Here is a 25,939-nt window from a genome sequence, read left to right as displayed (position 1 = left end):
AATAAAATACTTAAATTTCCCTTTTTGTTTGTTCTTCACTTTCAGAACTTTTCACGCTACATCCAGCTGATAGGATGAAAAAGTTTAAGAGGAGACTGTCCCTCACGCTCAGGGGAAGCCAGACGATCGATGAATCCCTGTCCGAGCTGGCCGAGCAGATGACAGTGGAGGAGAGCAGCAGCAAAGACAACGGTAATGCCGGGCATGAGGATTTAACTGCCTCATAAATACCATGTAAACAAGCTGAACATGGCGCCTTTGTTTGTTTGTTTTGGAGGGGGGCAAGACTCACTTGAATATGCTTGACTAATGCCATATTCTGCTCTTATCCCAAATGAGATATACTACCAATGTCCTTGGTCTCCTGCTCCTGTGAATACCTTTCTATTTTATTAGTTCTTAAATAAGAATAAAGTCTATAAAATTATAGTGATTGTTAAATAACTATTTGTAAACTAGCATTTAAATATTTTGTGACTTGAATATGTTTATAAAATTCTTGTTTGTAGCTTTATCGTAGTTTTATAGCATTCTAGGTGTGCATTGACTGTCTCCATAGATTACAAGATTGATCAGATAAGTGAATTTACTGTTTTCTTAACGTACCACAGTGTGTTCATAGCACTGAGAACACTTATAACAAAGACAAAAACATGATCTTTCATTTGACAGTGCTTTTTCCAACACAAGGTAATAGCACACAAATTTTAATGTAAAAATTTGAAGGATTTGTTGAGTGAATTAAAAATGTAAGATTGGTGAAAATCTTAGAACAAGGCTATAGAATCAAAGCCAAAATCACCCAAGGCATGTCCTAGCGACCATTTCTTATCCTGTTTATCTCCTAGAACACAAGACTTAGCTCCTTTCCTCTTCCTGCCTCTCCTTTTCTCCTCATTAAATTATACATTTTGTGTTTTTACTTTCTCATCTTGCTCCTTTTCATTAGAGTTAAATTAATAATCACACGGCAGAGGCTATATTAGACTATTTTGAGATTTCCTTCACTGATTAATCTAAAACTCTTAAATTTAGTCTCAGGCAGACTTTTCAGACAAGGGCAAAAAGCAGCCACCTTCTTCACCAAAATATCACAAGAACAGTCTCTAGGTAACATACTAAAATTCTCCTCTGAAACCTGTTGAGCCTGCCCCCTCCACAGTTCAAATCTCCCTCAGCACCGCCATCTCCTATACTCCTACTAGAGTGGCCCATAAGCAGCGCTTAAAGCATTCACCTGCTTTGATTCACAGTCCCAAGGTCCATATTCCTTCACCTGGTACCAACTCCTGTCTTAGTTAGGGTTTCTACTGCTGTGAAGAGACACATACCACAGCAATTCTTATAAAGGAAAACATTTAATTGGGACTCGCTTACAGCTTCAGAGGTTTAGTGCATTGTATTCATGGCAGCATGCAGGCAGACACTGCGCTGGAGCAGGAACTGAGAGTTCTACATCTTGATCCGCAGGCAGCAGAAGCAACTGTGTGTTTTACACTGAGTGTAGCTTGAGCAGAGGAGACCTCAAAGGCTCCCACACTTCCTCCAACAAGGCCATCTACTCCAGCAAGGCTACAACTCCTAATAGGGCCACTCCCTGGAGGCAGGCATGCATTTTCTTTCCAACCACCAGAGGTAAAATGTTAAAAAATACCTAGTATTTTTGAAATAGTATAAGTTATTTATTTATAGCAGACAGTAAAGAAGAAAAAAATAGGAATGCTGTTGGAGTGATTTGATACCATACCTGAAGACATAGCAAACATCGATCCCTCTTTGTCATGAACTGCCACAGTCAGTTGCTGCTAATTTTCTGTGTGTACGGTAGATTTTTTTTTTAGACAGGGACTCTAAGTCTGGTTTGGATCATGTCAGTGCCTACTAGCTATAGTAAACATACTTCCACCATAGTTTACTTTTCCCCGTTTTGTTTTTAGCATAAAAACTACAGAAGGTAGATTGCACACAGAGATAGTGTCCATGCCAACATGCTGTATAAGAATATATGTGGACTGTGCTATTTAAAGACTCACCTGTAATGTATGTAATAAGATTATAAAGCAAAAGCGGTCTTTATCTACTTTAAAACAGTGTCCATGCTGGCTGAAGGAATAAGTGAAATAGTTTATAGCTTCTCTGAGTAAACTTCCACAGACAGATTTTTGATTTCCAATCTCTAGATTGATCACAAGCAAGGTCAGGAGCCCTGACACACTTTCATGCTATGTAGGCATGTGTCTGTCATGTGTGTTGTAACAAAATGGAGACATTCACCCTTGTAGGGCTGTAATCATCACACTTTGAAGCTTAAAATCAGTTTAAGATGTTCTGCTATAACTGTAATTCACAATACATTGTGTAGCTAGAATGTTTGCACCTTGATTGGTGGATTGAATCCAGGAAAGAAGAATCCTAAATTTTACATACTGAATTTGAAGTCAGTTTGTAAAAATAAGCTTAATCTTGGCCACTCTACACATACTGACCCTAACTTAGAACAGCTTTATTAAAACATAAATTTAAAATTGTAAATGGAGGTGTAAGATATTATTTCTAAAATACCTACTGTGAAAGATAACTCTGAGAAAATTTTATGTTTTGTTTTATTTATGTGTTTGTAGCACTGAGCATTGGACTTGGGGCCTCACACCTGCTAGGCAAACACTATACCACTGAGCTGTATTGCCAGCCCTAAGAATTTTGTTTTTAAAAACTGTCAAAAATTAACTTGTTTCATTTCCTCTAAAAGTTAAGCATAGAGTTATTATATTTTGGGAGGTATACTTAATGAAATTGAAATAGGTGTTAGAACAAAATACTGCTAAGATTCTTCCTCACGGATAGCTGATTCTGATGTACTGTATTGTCAGATATTTCTGCTCGGTAATGGGTCTTTGCTTGTTTAAAAGTTATTTATATAACAAAATACCATTTGGAGCAATTGTCTCAGCCTCCGTAATGATAAGCACTTAAGTATACCTTTTTTATTCACTAACTGTCTTGTCTTTCTGAACGTCTAAAATAGAGGTTTAGATTTCTTTAGGTAAGGATTAAATGTGTTATATTCTATAGCACATTTGACTACGAGGCACATGCAAGATAGGCAGCACATGAAGTAGTATCAAAATGATTTCAAGATATAAGTGATTTGATAATAAAAATTTTGGCGGGGTATATTAGTGATTGTTAACCAGTTTTGGTCTTTGGATCAACTTAAAATGTTAAGATATTTTCTATAAATATTCTTTCATAGAAATTATTTTAATTCTTGCATCTTGAATAGCAAAGAAGTGAGCTTCCATGTCAATGATCTCTATTACAACTTTTGCTTTGTTTTGTCTTCTTAACCCTTCTCATGCGATCCCGACGATGACCGTGGAATGATTCTTGGATGCCATGAACCACAGAGCCGATCGTGAAGAATGGCAGGCCTCCAACGTCCCACAGTATGCATTCCTTCCTCCACCAGTACACGGGCTCCTTCAAGAAGCCGCCACTGCGAAGGCCCCACAGCGTCATTGGAGGAAGCCTTGGTTCCTTCATGGCAATGCCCAGGAATGGAAGCAGATTAGGTAATGTGCTTCTGTTACATTTAACTTTCTGATTGTAAGACATGTACACTGGTTGTGAGTTGTATGAAGAAAGAAATATGGAGGAGTGTCAGTGCCATAGGGCAATAGTGTTTGCACACCTGTTCATCCAGAACAACCTTTATAAAAATCAGACGAAAGGTTCCAGGCTGTGGCTAGTGTTCGCCTGTTATACTGTGTCATAGTATGTAGTCACGCTGTATCCTAGTATATAGTCACACTGTATCCTGGTATATAGTCACACTGTATCCTGGTATATAGTCACACTGTATCCTGGTATATAGTCACACTGTGTCCTAGTATATAGTCACACTGTATCCTGGTATATAGTCACACTGTGTCCTAGTATTTAGTCACACTGTATCCTGGTATATAGTCACACTGTGTCCTAGTATTTAGTCACACTGTATCCTGGTATATAGTCACACTGTGTCATAATACATAGTCATGCTTCAGTAGCTCTTTAAGTCATTACCACATAATGATCCAGTGCAAGAAATAGATTGTCACCTGATTTGTTATTCTTTTGCCTTTGTGTCCTTAGAAATATCTAGAAAAAAAATCTGCGAGTTTTTGTGTATTTGTGTCTCTGATCTTTTTTGTTAGTGGTGTATTATGTTTTGATTTTAAAAATCATTTTAAACATAGCTGTTTTACTGTCCCATTGGATAACTGTATTTACTAAAGTTTCTGAGTATTTTATTATACTATTTGCTTTATTTCTTATCACAGAAGGTTACTTTCTGGCTCGTCTCTGTAATTTTAAGACTGAGTCTCCCGACAATATGGTTTCATCTGTGAGAAATGTGCCATTATCCCTGTCGGTGCGGCACAAAAGAAAGAATGGGGTGCCGGAGTCCCCTCAGCTGGTTCATGGGAGATGATTGCTACAGCTGGTTGTTAGACATCGCTACTGTTAGACTTTCAATTGTGCAGGTTTAGAGTTAAGCGGCTCAACTTAAAGAACAAAGATAACGAGTACTCCAGTCATTACCCTTTAGCCGCTTTACTGCTGTCTGAGATTATCTACTCTCTGAGGGTTCATTTGCATTGCGTGTCATAGTGATAATACTGTATAGTGGTGTGCACATTTCTTTGCATTGCATGTCATAGTGATAATACTGTATAGTGGTGTGCACAGTTCTGTGCATTGTGTGTCATAGTGATAATACTGTATAGTGGTGTGCACATTTCTGTGCATTGCGTGTCAATAGTATGGGATAAAACTGTATAACGGTGTGCTGTTGCACAGTTCTTTCTATCACGTCACATGTCCAGTAAGACTGTGCCGATGATTTGAAGTCAGCCATGACGGGGGTATTTATCTTCAAGAAATCAGGTCTTGGCTTGTAGTTATGTTGGTTGTGTAGACAAGAGGTTGGTTTGCAGATGTTTTAGGTTTTATGGCTGTAGTCACTGTTACATCTTCTTTCCCTGTGGGCAGAAATCTTTCAAAATGCAGCCAACATTTTTAGCTCAGGAGCAGTATAAAAACATCAGTTCTTGCTGGGCAGCAGTGGCACACGCCTTTAATCTCAGCACTCAAGGGGCAGGGGCAGGCAGATCTATGTGAGTTTGAGGCCAGCCTGCTCTACAGAGTAAGTTCCAGGACAGCCAGGGCTACACAGAGTAAACCCATCTCAAAAAAAAAAAAAAAAAAACAATAAAAAAAAATCTGTTCTTGAGACTCTTGGTCTAGGGTTAAGGTGGTACTATTGGCAATGTTAGTAGTGTAGAAGTGTATTATGCCTTTGTCAGTTTCATAGTGAGTGACACAAAACTTGAATAAGCAAATATTCTCTAGTTCTTGATATTCTTCACATTTCAGTAAAGTCCTTTAACCCACGAGCGAAGTAGTGAAGTTCCCTTGTTGACTGCCTCTGTTTTACCTGTAATGATAAGAAATTATATGATAATTATAGATAATAATAGATAAGATCTGTATTTTAAAGGTAGACAATGCCTCCTTTTCTGCCACAGATATTGTTCATGAAAATCTGAAAATGGGATCAGATGGTGAGAGTGACCAAGCGTCTGGGACATCATCTGATGAAGTCCAGTCACCTACCGGCGTTTGCCTCAGAAACCGTATACACAGACGGATCTCAATGGAGGCAAGTGTTTACAGAATGCAGATATGCCTTTGTCTGGATAGTGGTGTTTTTAAAGGAACATGCACAAAGATGGAGCCAATAGATGCTTATTTGAAACCTTTCCTTTTTTTCCCCTCACAAACAAATTAAGTGTCTACTATGTGCCAGGCACAGTTCACACACACACACACACACACACACACACACACAGTGAAAAAAACAAAACAAAAACCAGGCCCAGAGCAGCAGAAAGAGACTCTGAAGGAGAACGCTGGCAGCTGGAGAGCTGAGGGAACCCAGCAGCCGAGGTGATGCGGGGCTCTCTGCCTTGGCACTTTTCGTGATGGCGAATGGCCCTTACCCAAGAGCCCCTGTGCCTAGTGAGCTGGAGTCTAAATGTTTCTTTTTTCTAATTACAGCCCCAAGACAACTATACATTAATTACAGTTCACATTCTGTAGAAAACCGTTTTCTTAATCACACCTTTTCAGTAGTCATCCGGACAGTTTGTAGTTTTTATATGTAAGTTTTAATTCTAAGAGGCATAAGTAAACCAGAACCAGCTTGTTTTGTACTTTGTTAGTCTCTCCTGTATGGTTCCCTACACCTATATATTCCTATGGTGCATTAAGATATTTCTCCATGTAAAAGATGATTCTCTACACCTATACATCCCTATGGTACATTTATTTCTCCATGTAAAAGAAGAGAGAGTTGGGAACTGCAAGGGGCTTCAGCAGCAGAGACTATTTGGTGCCCTTGCAGGGAACCCAGGTCCAGTTCATGGTGCCCATTTGGTTCTAGGGGACCTGGTACTCCCTTCTGGCCTCTGAGTGCACTAGGCACACATGTGATTCACATACATAAATGCAGATACAACATTCATAAACATAAATAGATATTAAAAATGCATGTTGTAGTCTTATGAACAGAAGTTTGTTATGTCTGTTATTATTTCAGTATATCTTGTAAGTTAAAAAGCTTTCTGCAAAGATACCGAGCATGTTTCAGAATACCACTTTAGGAGACTAAAGAGATGGTTCAGCAGGTAGCAGTCCCTGGAGCCCGCGTGCTGGAAGGAGAGAACTGATTCCTACAGACTGTCCTCTGGTCACTTAGCGATTGCACTCTGTCTTAGACTGCTTCCTTCTACATAGAGTGTGATCTCAAAGTAAAGTTCAGCTTAGATTTGCTAAAGAAAGTGCTGAGCCTTTTAAAACCATTTCTGTAAAACCGCATTATTTGCCTTTGATGGCAGAAATATTTTGACCTTAAGTGATTTTGGAATTGCAAGAAAACTTGAGTTACTTGGTCTAATGCCCTGGCTTCTCCATCTGTGCAGGACTTGAATAAGCGGCTGTCCCTTCCTGCAGACATCAGGATACCTGACGGGTACCTGGAGAAGCTGCAGATCAGCAGCCCGCCCTTCGACCAGCCCATGAGCCGCAGGTCCCGGAGAGCCTCCTTAGTAAGTTTCTGGCCTTGCGCTGGGCCACTAGGACGATTCGTTTGCCTTTCTGGAGTGTAACTCTTGTTTCCTGCTTGTCTCTCCTTTCCCCCTCCTGTCTCCCTCCCGCTCTTCCTTTTCTCTCTTCCCATCCTTTCCTGCCTCTTAACTTTCTTAAACCCAGGGGTTTGCTTGTGCTAGGCAACTGCTCTACACTCATTTGTACCCCCAGCCCTGAAGTTTATTTTTATATGTAAATTTTAAGGCACTCACTTAGTTTTATTATATTATTGTCTATATTTTGTCATTTTTTTACACTTAAAGGTATATTGGAGCCGGACTTAAATTATATCTGATTTTTGGATATATGAGTACCGTGTGGACTAGATGTGCAGCCGTGTGTTGGTGATGCATTTACAGCAGTGTACCCAGACTCTTAAGTCAGCTCATTGTATGTTTGTGGTCTTGTCATACTCCTGTAACCAGTACCCAGACGAATAAATGAAAGTTCTAGACACTTTCTATTACTTTTCTCTTTACTTGATACCCCTCCTTCCTTAACTTACCCATAATCCCTGTTTTCTGATAACGAAGATTAGTTTTATATACTTGGTCACACTGTTTTGAGTATACTCTTCATAGGGTGATTTTATATCTGAGCCTTCTTATTCATAGACATGATGATATTTGTTTTTTAAAGTACTTAATACTTTCTGACATATTCTTTGAGAGAGGGACTTGGTAGTCTGGAATTGGCTGTGTAAACCAGGTGCCTTCACTCATCTACTTTGCTCAGCCACCTTAAGTGCTGGGATCGCAAGCATCTTCTACAACACCTGAATCTGTCTCCTGCTTACTCTGATTTCACCTTTTGAACTATATGTAGTTATAAATATATGTTATAAAATGTGTTTATACAAATATGCAAGAAAGTTGTGTATTTATTATACAAATTTTCTATGCTATTAAAACTTGCAGCATGTATATAAGTCTACAGAATGTATTTTTGTAGTGAGCTTCCTTTGTTCATTACTAAGTCTGTGTTTCATCTGTTTTGCTGCATGTAGCCATAGTCTGTTCTCATTGTCGTATGGTGCGCAATTGTATAAGTGTCCTGTCTTTCTTGAGTGTGTTAGACTTTTGAACAGGCTTGCTGAGACTGTGAAAAGTTATTTCTTAAAGTAATGAATTATTCTCTTGGAATAAATTACCATAAAAATCTTCATTTGTATAAAGAGCACATTATGGAGTCTTAATATTGTACTAAAATGTAAGGCTTCTCGAGCCATTTCTAATTGTTTTTGCGATGCCTGGTAGAAGTCGCTGCAGATTGCCAACGCAGGAAAGTGGGAACGCTGTATGTGTTCCCTGTGTGCTCAGCACCCGGCACTGTCCTGGGTGAACGACGAACAAATGAGCTTTGTGTTTCATCTGCTGAATACTTTCTGCAGGGTGCCAGCATATTTATTGTGAATCTGTCACTTTTAACAGGCAATGCAGGCAAAGATTTCTAAAAATTCCATTTAAAGATTCACCAATTGCTATTTGGATGTAATCATTGAGCGTACTAAATTGAAAGTTTCTTAAGGGGCTTGGGATTGTGTGTTGTTCTTCTGTAACTGGGATCTGACAGCTAGTTCAGTAGCATGAGTCCTTTTGTCAGGTTTCCTGGCCATCTACATGGATGAAACCCAGTAGTGCTGTTTATTTTATAGACGAACTAGATACGAATGTCACTTTAGGCATTCACTTTCTCTTATAAATGTATGCTTCTTTTTAATTGGCACATATCCTGCTATTTACAGTGTGGCATTTCAATACATGTGTACATGTGCTTTGATTAAAGTAGGCGGCATATTTGTCACCCAAATATCTATTTGTGAGGAATATTTAAAATATCCTGGATATTTTGACATAGACAATTATTGTTGACTGTAGTTACTTTGTGTGTACATATGGTACTGGAATGTGTATGTGTTTGTGAATTTGGGCACATGTATTCGTGTGTGTGATCTATACTAATAATATCACTGTATTTCATTCTCTAAAGAGCAACTCTTGGGATTGGGGATTTAGCTCAGTGGTAGGCCCTGAGGCCCTGGGTTTGGTCCTCAGCTTTTTGGGGGGGGAGGGGGAATAACTAAAGAGCAACTCTTTGCAACATTACTTTTTGATACGTCTGTTCTATTTTATTCCATGTGTATTTGGTATTATAGTAACTTTTAGACATTTGTTTATGTGGCCCTTAGCTTGTTGTCATTGTTGTCAGTACCTTATATAGTCTTGAAAGCAAGCCTCAATATTTTTGTCAATGTCACTGCTGGACCACAATGTACTGGATGTTTACAGGGTACAGTAGCATTCATTCACTATAAATAGACAAGTTAAAAAAAATCACTGTTCCTGAGAGGAAAAGGCTCTAAGCTTAAAGTTAGGTTTTCCCAGGTGCCTTTCATTGTAGATGATATGTAAAATATTTCAGTGATGCTCACTGTATTGTTCATTCTAGTTTGAATTTATTCTCCGTGTTCACTCTGTAAAAGGAGACAAGAAAAATTCATTGCCATTTGAATTATAATATCTAAATTCTAAGGATACCCATGTATAAAGCATTTTGATACAGTTTCTATGATCTCTGCAATTAGCTTTTTACATAAACTTTTACGTAAGAAGTAGTTCAGATCAGGCTGCTCCATAGCAGATACTTGGATATTTATTGCATTTTCTAAATTGAAACTTGAAACTTCACTTGTATTTAGAAAGTGTTTCTATTGTAATTTTATCTCATTTTTCAGCATTATTGATTACAAAAAGTAAACCCTTAATGCCAAAACATAAGTAAGGGTGGATATTATGGTTCTAAAACTTGATTCTTCTATTTTTTCCATAAAAATGCACATATGCATACAAAAATCTCTAGGAATGCGAAAACAAACATTCTTAGTCATTCATTAATAAACCAATGACTAAAAGTTCTCGTTTGCTAAAACCAAATTAAGTAGTGATGTAGCTTTTTTTTAGCGTATCATTACGTATCATTGAAACAGAAGTCTAAGAACAGCTTTGTGAGGGAAGTCTTCAGATTCATCAGGGCTTCAAATGTCTGTGCTGCCTAAACGTTACAGGGGTTTAAATGTTCATTAACAGAAGATTAGCCAGTTCTTATTTAGACTATTTTAATTATAAACTTTGCTATTTTTAAACCTTCTAATGTTGTGATATCAAAAGTATTTTTAAAGCTTGACAGGTGTTCAATAATTTCATCCTTTTTAGAACAGAGTTAGAAGTTAAAAGAAGTACAGTTTTAAGAATAGATGCTAAATTCATAATTGTTTGCTTTCAGTCGGAAATTGGGTTTGGGAAAATGGAAACCTACATCAAATTGGAAAAGCTTGGAGAGGTGAGTATACTCTTGCTTTAAGAGTAAGACATTTTCTTGTTATCCAAACTGCAAGTTAGTCCTTAACATCTACTAGGTTAGAAAAATACAGGTTTTAGATATTATCATCTAAAAGATTATATACCTAATTCTGAAATGACAGCAAAACTGGATGGAATCAATTGTCTGTCCTTGAAGTCTTCCGTCAGTTAAGATGAAGTTAATATTTCTTAGTAGACTTGTGCTCCGTTGTTGAACTACAAATGCTATGTTTTTGTGGGTAATGGAATAGGCATCTACTTGTTTACTTCCTGGAGTCTCTTGTGATCTGGACATTGTGTGAGTTCAGAGAACTATCTCTAGAGATAACAATGTTGCCTCAAAGATAAGAAAATTTCTTTGGCTCTAGCTTCCTTGAACTTGCTTCTTCTACAAGAGCGGCTGTTAAGCTAGAAATGGCCTGCCATCTACACTAAGAAAAAGGGCAGGTAAATAACCGGAAAACCTTAAGGTTTTTTAAAGGAAGGCTAATGTGCTCAGATTCTGAAGACTGAAGGCATGGATTCCGATTTTACGATTGAACATTATCACTACATTTTCATTGACAGCGCTCAGTGCTCTGTGGTTCTATACATCATTACCTTATTTGCCTTTGATATTAACCCATCGATTCAGTAGTTAACCTGAAATAAGAGAAGAATAAGTGAAGTGCATTTTTATACTTTGGAAGCAGGTGGTAGGAATATGGATATTGTGCATATGGAACTGAGTCACACTGCTGTAAGAGAAACTGAGTAAGATAATGCTCTCTTTTTAAGGCAGACTCCAGCATGCTTAGAGGTTAGAAATCGAGTTCAAGGCTCTTTCCACTTGTTTGAGCCAGAGCTTCAGTACGTCCCAGCTGACCTGTAACTCACTATATAGGCCAGAGGGCTTCTGCCTCCCTCTGCTCCCCAGGTGCTGGAAGAAAAAACATGAATTACCATTCCTGGTGACTATCACATTTTAAGTGTCCTTCAAAATATATTTTACAGGGTACATATGCAACAGTTTATAAAGGAAGAAGTAAATTGACAGAGAATTTAGTGGCATTAAAAGAGATCCGCTTGGAACACGAAGAAGGAGCGCCCTGCACGGCTATAAGAGAAGGTACAGTGTTTGTGTAAACAGCTAAGTCTAAGTCGTATTAAGAGCAGTGCTTGTAAAATGTGCTCAGGTGTGGAGACTGTCAGTGGCTAGACTCCATCGTTAGGCCTTGGAATTGTTAGTTTCTAAACTCAAAATAGTCAGCAGACAGGGATTAGTCCATTATCTTATTGTATAGTTCATAATGAAATTCTTATGAAGCTGTTAAAAATAGTATCTAACAGATACATATTTGACCTAGGAAAATTTTAGTATTGGTATACAAAGACCATGATAACCATAAATTAGCTACATTAATAAATTTTACTGAATAGAAACATCAAATAGAATATAAACATGACCATTTTATTTTTTAAAATCAGATATTTTTATTGATAATTGGTACAACACATAGAAAATATTCTGATTATGGTGTCCCCCTCTACTTTTCTTCACTTTCTCACCCACCCAAATCCACACTTATTTCTCTCTTCTCTCTCTCTCTCTCTCTCTCTCTCTCTCTCTCTCTCTCATTGAAATACCAATAGACATCTTAAAAAATAACAAAATAAGATAAAATAAAAACAAACCAAAATAGGGCAAAACAAACAGAAAAGAAAAAAAGAGCCAAAGAAAAAGCACAAAACACATACAGATGCTGTGACATATACATACATACATGCATACATACATACATACATTTACCAATCAGATTATGAAAAAGAGCTTGAGGCAGCTGATTAATGATATGGAGAAGAGAAGGCACCTTGTACTCTATAATCTCAGCGCCTCAGGTCGTTGGCATGAAGTTAGAAGATAGGAAGATGCAGGGTTGTGGCGTTGGGGACAGTTTCAGGAGTTACACTATCAAACCCACAACCACACAAGCAAAGAAGTCAACACCCTCATTTTCTCTGCTGTCTCTCTTGCTTTAAACTTTGGGTTTCATCCTAAACACAGCTAATGCGCAGAACTTGGGGTTTTATAGAGACTGGCCATCGTAGGCTAAATGACTTGCTTTTCTGTTTGTTTTCCAGTCTCACTGTTAAAGGATTTAAAGCATGCCAATATAGTGACCTTGCATGACATTGTTCACACAGAGAAATCTTTGACGCTGGTCTTTGAGTATCTGGTAAGCATTTAATAAAATTTACCATTCTCTTTTGCTTTAATAAAATAGACAATTGGGCCTCTTAACAGCCCCAGAGATATTATTGTTTAATTATTGGTATTTAATTAAATATGTGTGTAGTGCATTCTGTATATTTCCTTGAAAAGCAGCTTGGTTTAAAAATTAAATTCTATTGGGCTGGTGAAATGGCTCCATGGAAAAATGCGCTTGCCAACTTTATCCAGTTTTAACTGGCTGACGACTCAAGTTTTGTTCTTGGAACTCATATAGAATTGATTCAACTCCCTTGGGTTGTCCTTGGACCTCCGTATACATGTCATGACGTATATATATGTGTGCCCCCAAATATAAATAAATGTTTGTTTTTTTAAGTGGTGGGGGGGAGCTCTTAGGTCGGTCAGCCATAAATTCCCAAAACTGTGTTGTGTCTTTTCAGGACAAAGACCTGAAACAGTACATGGATGACTGTGGGAATATCATGAGCATGCACAATGTAAAGGTACGTGTTTCACATGTGACTTTAGACCTTAGTTAAAGCGCAGCTGGACTCTGCTGCCCAAGCAAATACACCAGCCTCCTCAGTAATCTTCCATTTGGCATTTTTAGGTTATCGCCTTCTAAGTCTGTTTAGGCAGCGTCAGTTCCCTGCACTGTAGCTTTAGGATCAGACCATCTGTAGTGCTGTTCCATTTTAAATTCTTCTGAGCTTTGGACATTTGCTTTCATGGGAATTCATTCCTTCATATGCAGGATGGACACCTAAGTATATTATGGATAAAAAAAATTTTAAATAAAGAGAAATGATGGGTACATACTTTGAAAGACCCTTTTTAGGATAAGCTTCACTGATATATTTAAAATAGTATTTAATTATAAAATAATCAATTGAATAAGGTCAGAAACAGGTGTCTTGCATGCTGTGCTGGAAATATAGATCTGTGTTATCAGAAGACAGTATGTTTTCTTAGCATTAATTATCTAAGAATTCAAGTAATGCTATAGAAGCGTGCTAGGACAGCCAGATCAGATGAAACCCAAAAGCTAGTGGTTAAATAAAAGCACTGGAAATAGCTGAGTGTTAGCAATAGATGTCCTTGACCTGATCGTCATACCCCAAATTTAGCAAAGAGTTGTTTATTCAAAATTAACAGTTCATGGGAACCAATTTTGGAAAAAGGCAGTGTCTCCTGTGTGTGGTTGAGACATTTCTAATTCTGTAGATAATAACCTTAACTTTGTTTCCTTTAAATAGTCGGTTGGTGGATCTAGAGGAAAGCCAGTCTCTGTTGCTAAGAGAGAGCTCTGACCGTGGACTGTTTCAGTGTTGCTAGCAGGACATTAAATGGATTTCCATGTGTTTTATCTTATTTTGTAATATATTACGAATAAAGTTTGTATATTTTTCTTTTCCCTACTTTTAAATATAGCAATAATTTGGAAAGCGGATAAGATAAAGAATATAATTGGCATGCATAATTTGATAAAGGTCTGCAGTCTGTGCTTTTTAAGTTGGGTCCGTATGGGTGCTGTAGTGTGGAAAGCACATTTATCGTCTCTCTGTTAAAAGTATATTTCTCTAGGATAAAACCTAACAGATACTGAAATAATAATTCTAGAGTTTTCAGAACATATAAATATGCCCGCTCCGGAAGCTGCTCCTTAGAACCCTTCAGCCTGTCACTCATCCTCTGCAGCGCCTGCCTCAGTGACCTAAAGTCCTGAATTCCCCGTGCGAAGGCGCCTTTTCTGCTGACAACAAAGAGTCAGAATGCTCTCTGAGTCTTTGCTCTAAAACACACAAAAAACCCTCAGCCATTAACCTTGCAGGAGTCACTTTTCTCAGTTGTTCAGAGTACAATAGCGCCAGGGCCCGTTCTGAATTGCAGTGGATTTGAAGAGCGAGTGGAAGGATTGAGAGTCAAGTGCCCAGGAGGCGGATGGGGAGCTGGTCAGCGTATTTTATAGCAAGCCGTTTGCCAGAGCTACACAGCACCATGCTTTTCTGATTCCTGAAGTCTTCTGTAAAGCCACCAATTCTGATGCCCCCTTTAAAATGATGCCGCACCAGTACAGGCTCGTGCGTGCGTGCGTGTGTAGGAAGAAATCAGTGGCAGGGTTGTTACAGTGTTTTAGAATCAAACTGTAGGCCTCCAGTGAGTGAGCTGTTATTATTTGAAGTTTTATTTGCAGTATTTATTTTCCTGGTTATCATTAAGTTAGAAACTAAATGATACTTTAATTGAACAAGAAACAATAATATTTAGAAAACAAGTCTAAGAGGGAAAGATGTCCTTAAATGGCCTTAGTTAGTTGATTTTTCTTTGTAGCAAAACCCATTACATTATCTTTAAAAGTTCTTTTCATTTGTTTCTGTAGCTGTTCCTGTACCAAATTCTCCGTGGTTTGGCATATTGCCATAGAAGAAAGGTGTTGCACCGGGACTTGAAACCACAGAACCTCCTCATAAATGAAAGAGGAGAACTAAAGCTGGCTGACTTTGGTATGGAGAGATAAGATATTCATAAATACTTCCAGGTGGCTGAGCTTAAAAATACTCACCGTTGTCACAAGGTGTCATCACTTTTATGTGGGTTTTGCAGTTTTCTCTGTAGCTCAAAGACGTGCGATAGGATTTAGGTGGATGGTTTGTGATGGCTATTCGTCACACCAGCACTAAAATGCACAGGTCCCCAGGCCTTCTCTACAGACCTCAGGCTTCTGAGACCTTTCAGAGTCGCTAAAGATAAAATCCACGGTCAGCATTCCACTGGTGTCTTTGCCTTTTCCCCATATTAATATTGCTCTGTTGATAAAGTCACTGGTTCCTACATGTGGTAAAACGTATTTTCCTGAGCTTTCAGCCTGGAGTATTTCTTTAGAGTATTTCTTATGATAAAATGAGGTAAATATATAAACCATGTCGACCTCACACAGAAACAATAATCTCAAGAAAAAGTGTTAAGGGGTTCCTTTCCTGAAGAAACCCTGTTTGACTAGGAAACAGTGATTACTGAGTAGACTGATTACTTAGACTTCAATTGGTTTGCTTGCTTGCTTGCTTTTTTTTTTCCTTCCCAAAACAAGGCTTCTCTATATAGCCTTGGTTGTCCTGGAAAAGCTGGCCTTTAACTCAAAGAGATCTGCTTGCCTCTGCCTCCAGAGTGCTGGAATTAAAGGTGTGTGCCATTACCACTTCTTAGGGATATTTGGTTTTCTTAAAAATTGAATTGTCCTTCTTTAGGCCTGGGTTAGTTTGCCATGTGGTGAGATTTCCTGGATGTCGCTTCCCTGGTATCTCCGGGAGCCACAGTCCTCTCAACAGACTTTGTGTTCCTCCGGCTCTCTCAGTCTTCCGCCTCCCCTTTGGAGATGTTCCCTGAGCCTTCGGTGCCAGAGTTGGGTTGTAGATGGATCAGTGGGGGGTGAACACCGCGTGGCACTTGTTCTCTGCATTCTGATCAGCTGTGGTTTCCTGAGATGGATTTCCATCTGCTGCAGAGAGAAGTTCCTGTGTTGAGGGGTTAGAGCTCCACTTACCTGAGAATATAATGATAAATATTTTCAACAGTTAGAAGTATGCTAGTTTGGTAAAGTGGCAGCTATAGGTTCTTCCCCAAAGTCCGTATCATGCCAACATGGAAGGGGTAATCTCATAGGACCCCAACCCTAGAAAAAACCCTGCAAACCACTAAGGGATGCTGAGAGTGAGAGAAATGGCCTTCCTCAGGCAAGAGCCTCGCTGTAAGTTATCCAGGACCAGGTGGTCAACCCCGAAGTTATATATGTTCAAGTAACTGTGCACTGAGCAGATTGTATTTATATCTAGGAATAATATATCTATATAAACAGTTATACACACATATGTAGATGGATTTTTCTTTGGACTATGAGCTCACAGAGAACAGTACAGAGACTAATTAATTATGAAAGCTTGGCTATTAGTTTAGGGTTGTCCCACTAGCTCTTATAATTTAAATTAGGCTATATTTTTATTAATCTGCGTTTTAACACGTGGCTTTTACCTCTCTCCCATTCTGTGTGTCTGACTCATTTCCACATCTCAATGGCATCTCCTAATCGCCTAGATTCCTCCTTCTTTTCCTCTCTCTCCCCAGAAACCCCTACAAACCTCCTATCTAGCTATTGGCCGTTCAACGCTTTATTACACCAATTATAGCAGTACTTATTCACACAGTGTTTAAACATCCCACAACACATGCACACATATAAACACAGTTATATGAGTGTGTACACATATGTATATACAATTAAAGAAAGAGTTCATGAATGTGGGATGTGAAGCAAGTGGCAGGGAGGCATATAACATGGGAAGGGCTGGAGGGGAGGAAAGGAAAGGGGAAAATGATATAATTGTATTTTAATTGCAAAAATGTTTAAACATGATTTGCCATTTTAATAAACAATATATTTATATAGTATATAATATGATAAAGTATTACTATAACATAAATAAATATGTAAATAAAATAAAGGGAAAACTATTGCAAGTGTTTTTTGCCAGTATTATTTAAGTTTTTAAACATTTGAAATATTGGGATTTCAAATATTTGAAAATTTGGATCTTCTACTTTGACTTTATTTACTAACTTGCTGGTATTTAGACACAATAAAGTGGTGACATAAATATGAATTTTTTATATTTCAAAGAAATGCATAGCCATTTATATAACTCAAAGGCCAGCATTCCCCAGATTACCAGGAAGTGACACTGGCTAGGAGATGGCGTTAAAGCACCAGCCAGCACAATGAGCTCTATTGAGAGCAGGAGACGTTCCCTCTCAGTTACCACACAAGCTTTTACAGACTCACTCTCTGGCTCTAGTACAGCTGCAGAAGGGGGTTCGCGCCTCAGAGGCGGCTCTCGGTGTTTGTGGGTTTATTCTTGTTGCGTGTATATGAGCGATTGCAAATTTGATGTGCTGTCCTGCATATACCGTGATTGAGCAAAGCAGCATCACGGCAGACGGAATGGAGACACGTTGGCTCTGAGGCATAGTCTCACTGTGTGTCACATTGCCCTCCAGCTCAGTCTCTTGAACTGTGTGATTATCGACAGCATTGCTGCACCTGATTGAGTCGTGGTTTTAGCCCGTAAATAAATACTTTTAAGTTTTCTCAGTTTTGGCTTATAAGTATGGCAAATACCAACCCTCCATGTAAATGAAAGCACTTGGTCGGGTCCTTAATTTTGAAAAGCTTACACCAGATCCTGAGACCCAGCCACTGCCTCTGAAAAGCTCTTCCCCATGTACCTGCCACAGTTGTCTGTTTTTAATTAATTGCTTGATGACTTTTAACTAGCAGCTGTTTATCCATATCCCTTTAGCTAATCTGACTTTAAGGGATTTGAAAATAAAATACAGTTACATTACAGACACTTCCATTTTTACAAAGTTTTATATTGAAAGAACATTTTGTAAAGTAGCTTTGAATTTTTGTGTTATATACTCAGAATTTGAATATTTTAGTAAATTTAGTTTTTAAATTCCAATATGGTTTCTACAATTAGCATTTATAAGTATTCATAAGTTATGATTGCTTTACTTTGGGACTGAATACATTTCAGAAATACGAGGTTTTTCAAGCTTTCTGTTAGTAATAAGTTAAACTCGTTCTTATTGGGTAGTGAATTTGCCCCAGCTGTTCCTGGCATTTGTATTTAGAACTTCATCGTTTGTTTGACGGGATCTCCTGTGTGGCTACCCGAGTTTAAATGAGAAGCCACAAGTTAATCGAGAATGCTTACGCAGATTATGTAAGCACTCCTAGGGCGTCATTTGTATTAATTCCTTATAATAGTCCCTGCTCCTCCTCCTCCTCCTCTCTCTGCCAAGCTGATTTGTTTCTCCTCACCCTCGGTCGGGAAGTGAATGTGAGTGGCAGAAATCATGCGAAGGGTATGTCACAGGCCGTGAGCAGTCTTTTATCCGAGAACGCTCTGAATTTAATGCTTTAAAGTTTTGCTTTTAACCTCCAGAAAGCAAGCAAGCAAGCAAATCTCACAATACAGTCATCATTGTCTCTGGTGCTTGGTGTTTATGTTTTTCTGGTGGCATAGTAAATACACATATGGCTTCCAGGAGCGAGTGTCATTTAATTTTGAGTATTTCCACTGTGAGTTGATTCTTCCTCTTTTCCCTCAGTGGTGCTGGGGTTCAGAGTCAGAGCCCTGAGAGTAGTAGGCAGACACCAGCTCTGAATGACATCTCCACCTTGTGAGTTTGGCTTGGTCCCTTTGAAAATTCCATTATTTTCTTATGACCAGTAAAATTCGGATATCTGGTAAAAGTCAAACAAAAATATATACACCTATTAATGATAGAAAAGGGCTTAAAACAAATACTCTGTCACAGTTATTTAGGAAGTGATTGCTTATATAATTTCATAAGAAATACTGAAGTTCTGACTCTGTCCCATGAGCCTGACAGATTTAGCCTCTCGGTTCAGGCCAAGAGAGTAAAGTGCTGGGGACATTGTAACTACAGTTTTGCTTTAATACTTAAGTTCTAGCAGATTTACAGTCTTGTTGTGCATAGTCCATTCTTAATATCAAGACATACGAGGTGGCTCACACCTTTAATCCCAGCACCCAGGAGGCAGAGGCAAGCAATCTCTGTGAGTCTGAGGCCAGCCTGGTCTACAGAGTGAGTTCCAGAGCTATGTAGTGACACCAGTCTCAGAACAAGGAAGGGGAATGAGAAAGCCATCCTGTATGTTGCTAACTCCCAACATGTGTTGAAAAATAATTCATTGGACATGACTTTACCAAACTCGAATGCTAGGGTAATGATTTATAAAATGGTGTCAACATTACACCAATTTAATCAAGTGTTGAATTGCCATTTTATGACATTTTTTCTTATTTAATATTTTAATAAGACACATAAAGTTATGCATAACAACAGTGTTAGCCTAGGCACCCTTGTTACTTGAAATAAAATGTATGATAAAAAAAATAAGGTTATGTTTCCCAGATGTAAACTTATCAACCAACGTTTAGAAGCTTAGGGTCATTAACTCTCCGCCAGTGGCAAAGCAAGAAGGTTGGGAGCCTTTCTGTCTTTCCGAGCACACAGTGGAGGTCACACAAGGCAGCCAAGGGAGGGGTGGGTGCTGGTTAAAGCAGCTGGTGTCACCGAAAAGCTCAAGGCCTCGCTTACTCTAAAGTTACCCACATCACAGAAGATGTTAAAAAAAAAAAAAAGGACAAAGAATATTGAGGTTTTTTCAAGGGAAACATCCAAATTGGCTCAAGAAAATTGCCAGTGTAATTCAGCTGATCATAGACCAGTGATTTTGAGGTCCTTAACTTTTAAAAAAAAAAACAGGCATAGCAAATAAATATGGAATTTGGGTTTTAAAAAAATGGTAAATAGCTTATAGCTGTAGCATGGAAACTATATCTCCGTGTCATTGACCTGTTTTGGATTAATTTCAGTAGGAAATAATTCTGGCATCAATATTCTTCAACAAACAGAAAATATCCTAAGTTTTGGTTAACTCAGACACTCGGCCAGCTTCTTCTCTGGTTGTGCAATTATTGTCTTTAGTTTAACTACGTTATGGTTTGGCCCAGGACCACATACATTCGATAAAATTTGTAAAATGAATTTTTTGAAGTTTCAAGATGCTGTAGAGCAGGCATCACTTTGAATGTACCATAGTGAAGATAGGAGCTAAGAAATTCAGCATATTAATGGATCTCAGTCTATTTAATTTCTTATTTTCTTTTCTCCATAAAGGACTAGCGAGAGCCAAGTCAGTTCCCACCAAGACCTACTCAAATGAAGTTGTCACACTGTGGTATCGGCCACCTGACGTGCTTCTCGGTTCCTCAGAGTACTCAACACAGATCGACATGTGGTAAATATTAGAGTTGTCATTCAAAACTTAGAATTATTAACAGAGCATACTGGTAAATACTTATTTTTAAGGAGGCATTTTAAAGAACTGAGGCATGGAAATACAACTGCTTAGATTTAAGTATGAAGTCTACCACTGATGACTGTAACTGCTTCCTTCACATTATTAGCCTGTGCCTTGGTTTCCTCAGTATAGGAGGTGGATGCAGTCGTAATAGAGGTTTGTAGATGATATGAAGACCAAAAGAGCACTTAGCAGAGTATATGACATAGCAGTTTCAAACAAGTACTTTATATGTAAAATATATCTGCTTTAAGTTGGTTTAAAAGTAATGAAAATTTCAAAGCTCTTTCTTATACATTATTGTGTATGTGATATATATATATATATGTGTGTGTGTGTGTGTGTGTGTGTGTGTATATATATATATATATATGAGCACATGTACCTGTACAGGTATGCTCACCTGTGCATGCAGACACATATAGAGGCCAAAGGTCAACATGAAGGCTGTTCAGATAACACTTTCACCTAAAAAAAAAAATATTACTTATTGATCTGAGACAGTCATTCACTGACCCAGGAGCTTGCTGTTTGGGCTAGGCCAGTTGGCCAGCGAGACCTGGGATCTGTCTCAGCCCTCTAATTTTGTCCGTGGGTGCTGAGACTTTGGACTTGGGTTCTTATGCTGTGAGCAGACATTGTGGCCACTGTGCCATCTCCCCAACCTTCACCATGTGACAGTGATATTCCATGCTTGTTGCTAACATAATCATTGCCTAGAGAATAAATTACATTTCCTCGATCTGATACTTGCAGATTTTCATAAATGTCTAAAAACTTCCCTTTTCAACTTAATCCAGCTTATTTCTCAACACAGATGGTCTCGTGTAGCAAAATTTTTCGACTTGCTATTCTTTAAAGTTAGCCTGGCTCTCCTTTCTCTCTGCCCAGTGTTCAGCCCAGTGTGTCCATTTGACATGCCTGTCTCCACCCAATGGGATCCATGATTAGGAATTACAGTTTGTTATCCTTCCTTTCCCAGTGTGCCCTAGCCTCCAGAAGCAGTTCCTTTCTCTGAATCATGGCTGTGTTTACTATCTATTTCTTGTCTTTTTTGTTTGGTTGGATTTTGTTTGTTTATTTTGAAACAGGATATCTCTGTGTAGCCCTGGTGTTCCTAGAACTTGCTCTGTAGACCAGGCTGGTCTCAAACTCAGAAATGTGCCCGCCTCCTGCCTCCTGAGTGCTGAGATGAAAGGCGTGTGCCACCACCACCCAGCTACTTCTTTTATCTTGATAAGTTAATATTTGTTTCTGTTACTGTCTTGAACAATTGCATCTCATTTTGTAGGACATTTTTTTCTCTTAAATTCTGATAAAATATGCCAAAGATAGTTTTTGATTTTAACTAGTCTGATCATACAGTTTGAGACGCTAAGTTCGTTTACATTGTTACACACCTGTCTCTGCTGTCCATCTTTACAACTTCAGAACAGTTTACTCTTTGCAAAACTGAAACTTCACCTGTTAGATCAACCATTGCCACGCACCGCGCCCCCGTGTCTGCGCTCTGTGCGCCAGAACCCAGTTCGCAAGCTTCGGGCAAGGGGCTGGAGGTTGAGAATACAGACGCAGAGACAGACTGGCACACACAGACCTTTTAATACTGATCCCAAAGCCCCAAGAATGCCTCTTTATTGTGTTCAGGTGCAGATTATATAGAGATAGCCACACCCCAGCCAAACCCACCAGAAACCACTCTCCTGCCATCAGGAACTCCTGAAGGTCTCGTGCTCAGAGCAGCTGAAGGCACTCACAGATCAGGGGAGGGCAAGTTGTTTACAAGAAATTCAGGATCTGGGGTCTCACAGCTCCCAACACTCCATCCTACCTTTCTATTCGATCCCTGATAATCAGTGCTCCACTGCTTGTCTCTGAATTTACCTGACCCAAGTACCTCATACAAGTGAAATCTTGCTGTTTGTCCTTTTGTTACTGACTACTCAGCTCATTTTGGCTTCATCAGTACTGTGTGTAGCTTCCTTAAGTCCTGTATATATACACCACATCTTATTAGTTCATCCGAGAATAGGTACTTGAGCTCCTTCCATTTTCTCCCACTGTAAATGATGTCACTGTGAATGCAGATAGACGCATTGTTTCAGGAGTTGACTGCTGAGTCATAGAAATTCTACGTTAAAATGTTTGAGGATCCACCATACTGTTTTCCATAACAATGTGCCGTTTTATTTTCATTTTGTGTCATTTTCCTGTCTGTGTGCCCTTACGGAATTACTGTGTCTTAACCCTGCTTGTGTCGTACAGTACCTAAATGATGCTGTCTAGTCTCTGAGCCTCCGCCTGCCTTTTCCTTCTCGTCCACGGTCACCAGCGGCACCCCTCTGTAGTCGCTACGTCCTGCGTCAGAGTCATGAATCATTCATGCTCTCTCTGCTACCATTGTTGTGGTTATCTCCCAGATTTCTTTAGGAGTAGTAAGCATTGTATCACTATTAAATATTTCCTTAGTCTATGAGCATCATAGACAAGAGACATTTTAAGAGGAAAAATGAATAGTAGCATGAAAGTCGATGTGGTAAATATAATAAATTAGTTGGATCTAAAAATACCTTTGCAGAAAGTTTTCTAGTAGCTGGTCTAAATTTCTCCTGAAATATAATCATGAGAAAAAATATTCTTGTGCTACCTAGTATGTAAATGAGCTGATTTTTTTTTTCTTTTTATGATACTTTTTAAAGGGGAGTTGGCTGTATTTTCTTTGAAATGGCTTCTGGAAGACCACTGTTTCCAGGGTCAACAGTGGAAGATGAACTGCACTTAATATTTCGACTACTAGGTAAGAAAGAAGTCTTCTTCCCATTATTCACAGCTGCAGTTGGCTAGCTAAATAAGGACTGTGTCAAGCATGTGTGTACACACGTGCATAGCTATTATAACTGCAGTTGGCTTCGCTGTCACAGGGTAGATCTTCCAAGGTAACTCCTCATTTAGCTTCATTTCACAAAGATTTTATGAAATAGATTTGACCTGCTTATTAAGTACTATGTCTAGTGTAAGTTGGTATCATATAGATAAAAAAGGAGCTTCATCATATTTATGTATTAGGGCAATGGTTCACACACACACACTCACTCATATGCACACACATATGTATGTGTAATATTTTAATTTATTGGTTTAATCATTTAATAAAAGTATATGGTTCTTTAAGTATTTTCCTTGTTATGCCTATTTATATGTTTGCACATACATGATTTAAATGCTTATCATGAATTTATTCTTTTAATCCAGGAACTCCATCTCAGGAAACTTGGCCAGGTGTTTCTTCAAATGATGAATTCAAGAACTACAACTTCCCAAAATATAAGCCACAACCTCTAATTAACCATGCACCCAGGTATTTTTTCTTAAGTGAAAAGGGGAAGACTCTTGGGACTCATCAGACTCAGTAGATGAACTTACACTGTGGGGGCCATGATAGAGAATAGTTTTTCAGCAGTGTGTGATTTAATTCCTTCCATTGGCATGATGCTTTCATAAGTCAGTGGCCAAGAATCACCAAAGTATGTAAATGGAATTGAACTGTAAAGTGAATATAAAATGTATATATTAGAATTCTAGAGCTCCTGTAGCAAGAACCACAAAGGCCTTGTGAACACTTCTTTTTAGGGCTCGTATTGGCTATGTCATTGGTTTTATAGCCCTTATTACTCAAGTTTTATGAACTTAATACTTTACAGTAATCATTGCTTAGCAGGTTATTTCCTATAGTTTTGTTGGTTTCTTACCTCTGTTTTGAACCCTGCTGATACATTTTGGGGTCATTGTCTTCAGTATTTTCATCTCTGTGCTAGGGCAGTGATGTTTTGATGTGCCTGCCTTCATTGTCATGCTGAATATTAGTGCCTAGTTTAAAATTTCCTTATTATAGAGTGTACTTTATTTGGGGGTAGAATGCTAACTTTCAAAATTCTATAATGCTAATAATTTTTATAGAATATTGAAATTTTGAATGGCAGTCCCAGTTATTTATGATTTATTCCCAAAAAATGTCAAGGCAAGTCTTTTAGGGCTAAAACAAATTTGGGTCTTTGAAAGCAGTAAGAATAGTTATTTTAGGGCACTTAAATTTGGCAAATGGAAACATTTGGAGGATAAATCTGCAATGTTTCTCTCAGCTAAGATAAAGGAATAAATGGACTTGTTTTGATTTGTTGTATTTTTTGTTTCTAGGTTAGATTCTGAAGGAATTGAGTTGATAACAAAATTTCTTCAGGTAAGTCACATCTTATTTTATAAATGTTAGATGAATCATTGTGTCGCTTTCCTTATAGGAAAAATAGAATCAATAATAACCCCCTCAGATACTGTCAATGACAGTAAGATGGTTTATGGTGCTTCCTGGAAGGCTTCAGCCAGCTCAAGCCATGTTCTTTGAAATCCAGGCTCTTGTGCTCTCTCCTTCCTTACACTTGCTGCCTTACAGGACGCTGCACATCAAATATCACTCTCATTGTCCTCCAGAGCAGGAGGAAGCAAGGATAATGAAGGTGCAGCAGCCACATTAGCTCTCTTACATCTTGAAAGCAAAGGCTTTTTAAAACCAAGTCTCATTGGCCAGAACATTAATTGTAAAGAATGAAGAAGGGGGAAAAAATGGGGAATTAACTTAAATCTAGAGCAGTCCTGATTCATGACTTGTCTATTGGAGTTGGAAGCATAAACGTCTCGAACAAATCTGAGTTACATCATTTAGGAGAAAAAAGCTATGAAATTTATCTTCCAATGATGCTGGTATAAAGTTTTGGGCATATTTTGTCCAATACACTGCTGTTCACAAAGGAAAATAATGTTAAAGATTGAGTGTTTTCATTTTTCATCACTTTAGAAAAATACAAGTGTTGGCAGAGGCCACTAGTTCGTTTCCCAACCTCCCTAACTTGAAATAATCATACAGAAACTATATTTTTTGTAATACTGTTTGGCCAATAGCTTAAGCGTATTTTTAGCTAGCTCTTATACCCTAAACGAACCCATCTCCATTAATCCGTGTATCGCCACGTGGCTGTGGCTTATCAGGTAAAGTTCCATTCGTCTGGCTTCTGTCTCTGGTGGGAGGGACCTCATGGCTACTCATTGACTCCACCTTCTTTCTCCCAGCATTCAGTTTAGTTTTCCTCACTTAGCTGTATTCTGCCAAGCCTTTGGCCAAAACAGCTTTATTCATTAACCAATAAAAGTAACACATATACAGAAGAACTTCCC

The 25,939-nt window shown here is 38.5% G+C and overlaps 2 protein-coding genes across 2 annotated transcripts in view; one reads left to right on the top strand and one right to left on the bottom strand.

Annotated features, from left to right (window-relative positions):
• The window catches only part of Cdk17 (cyclin dependent kinase 17), a 74,780-nt gene that overhangs the window by 45,114 nt on the left and 3,727 nt on the right, over positions 1-25,939 (top strand). The window contains exons 2-14 of the mRNA XM_041663915.1: positions 46-192; positions 3,408-3,572; positions 5,571-5,704; positions 7,026-7,151; positions 10,474-10,530; positions 11,544-11,658; positions 12,672-12,766; positions 13,203-13,265; positions 15,143-15,266; positions 20,530-20,650; positions 23,413-23,510; positions 23,966-24,071; positions 24,908-24,950. Coding sequence (XP_041519849.1) covers positions 75-192; positions 3,408-3,572; positions 5,571-5,704; positions 7,026-7,151; positions 10,474-10,530; positions 11,544-11,658; positions 12,672-12,766; positions 13,203-13,265; positions 15,143-15,266; positions 20,530-20,650; positions 23,413-23,510; positions 23,966-24,071; positions 24,908-24,950 — 1,365 coding nt within the window. The 5' untranslated portion in view covers positions 46-74. The remainder of the gene's footprint in view (positions 1-45; positions 193-3,407; positions 3,573-5,570; positions 5,705-7,025; positions 7,152-10,473; positions 10,531-11,543; positions 11,659-12,671; positions 12,767-13,202; positions 13,266-15,142; positions 15,267-20,529; positions 20,651-23,412; positions 23,511-23,965; positions 24,072-24,907; positions 24,951-25,939) is intronic.
• The window catches only part of Elk3 (ETS transcription factor ELK3), a 77,321-nt gene continuing 67,624 nt past the window's right edge, over positions 16,243-25,939 (bottom strand). Inside the window, exon 6 of the transcript XR_005975590.1 lies at positions 16,243-16,303. The gene's annotated coding sequence lies outside the window, so the exon portion shown is untranslated. The remainder of the gene's footprint in view (positions 16,304-25,939) is intronic.

The sequence above is a fragment of the Microtus oregoni genome, unplaced genomic scaffold (genome assembly GCF_018167655.1).
Source record: "Microtus oregoni isolate MIOR12 unplaced genomic scaffold, Mior012 000001F_ref0000356, whole genome shotgun sequence".
Classification (NCBI taxonomy): Eukaryota; Metazoa; Chordata; class Mammalia; order Rodentia; family Cricetidae; genus Microtus; species Microtus oregoni.
This window is presented reverse-complemented; position numbering and strand designations above follow the sequence as displayed.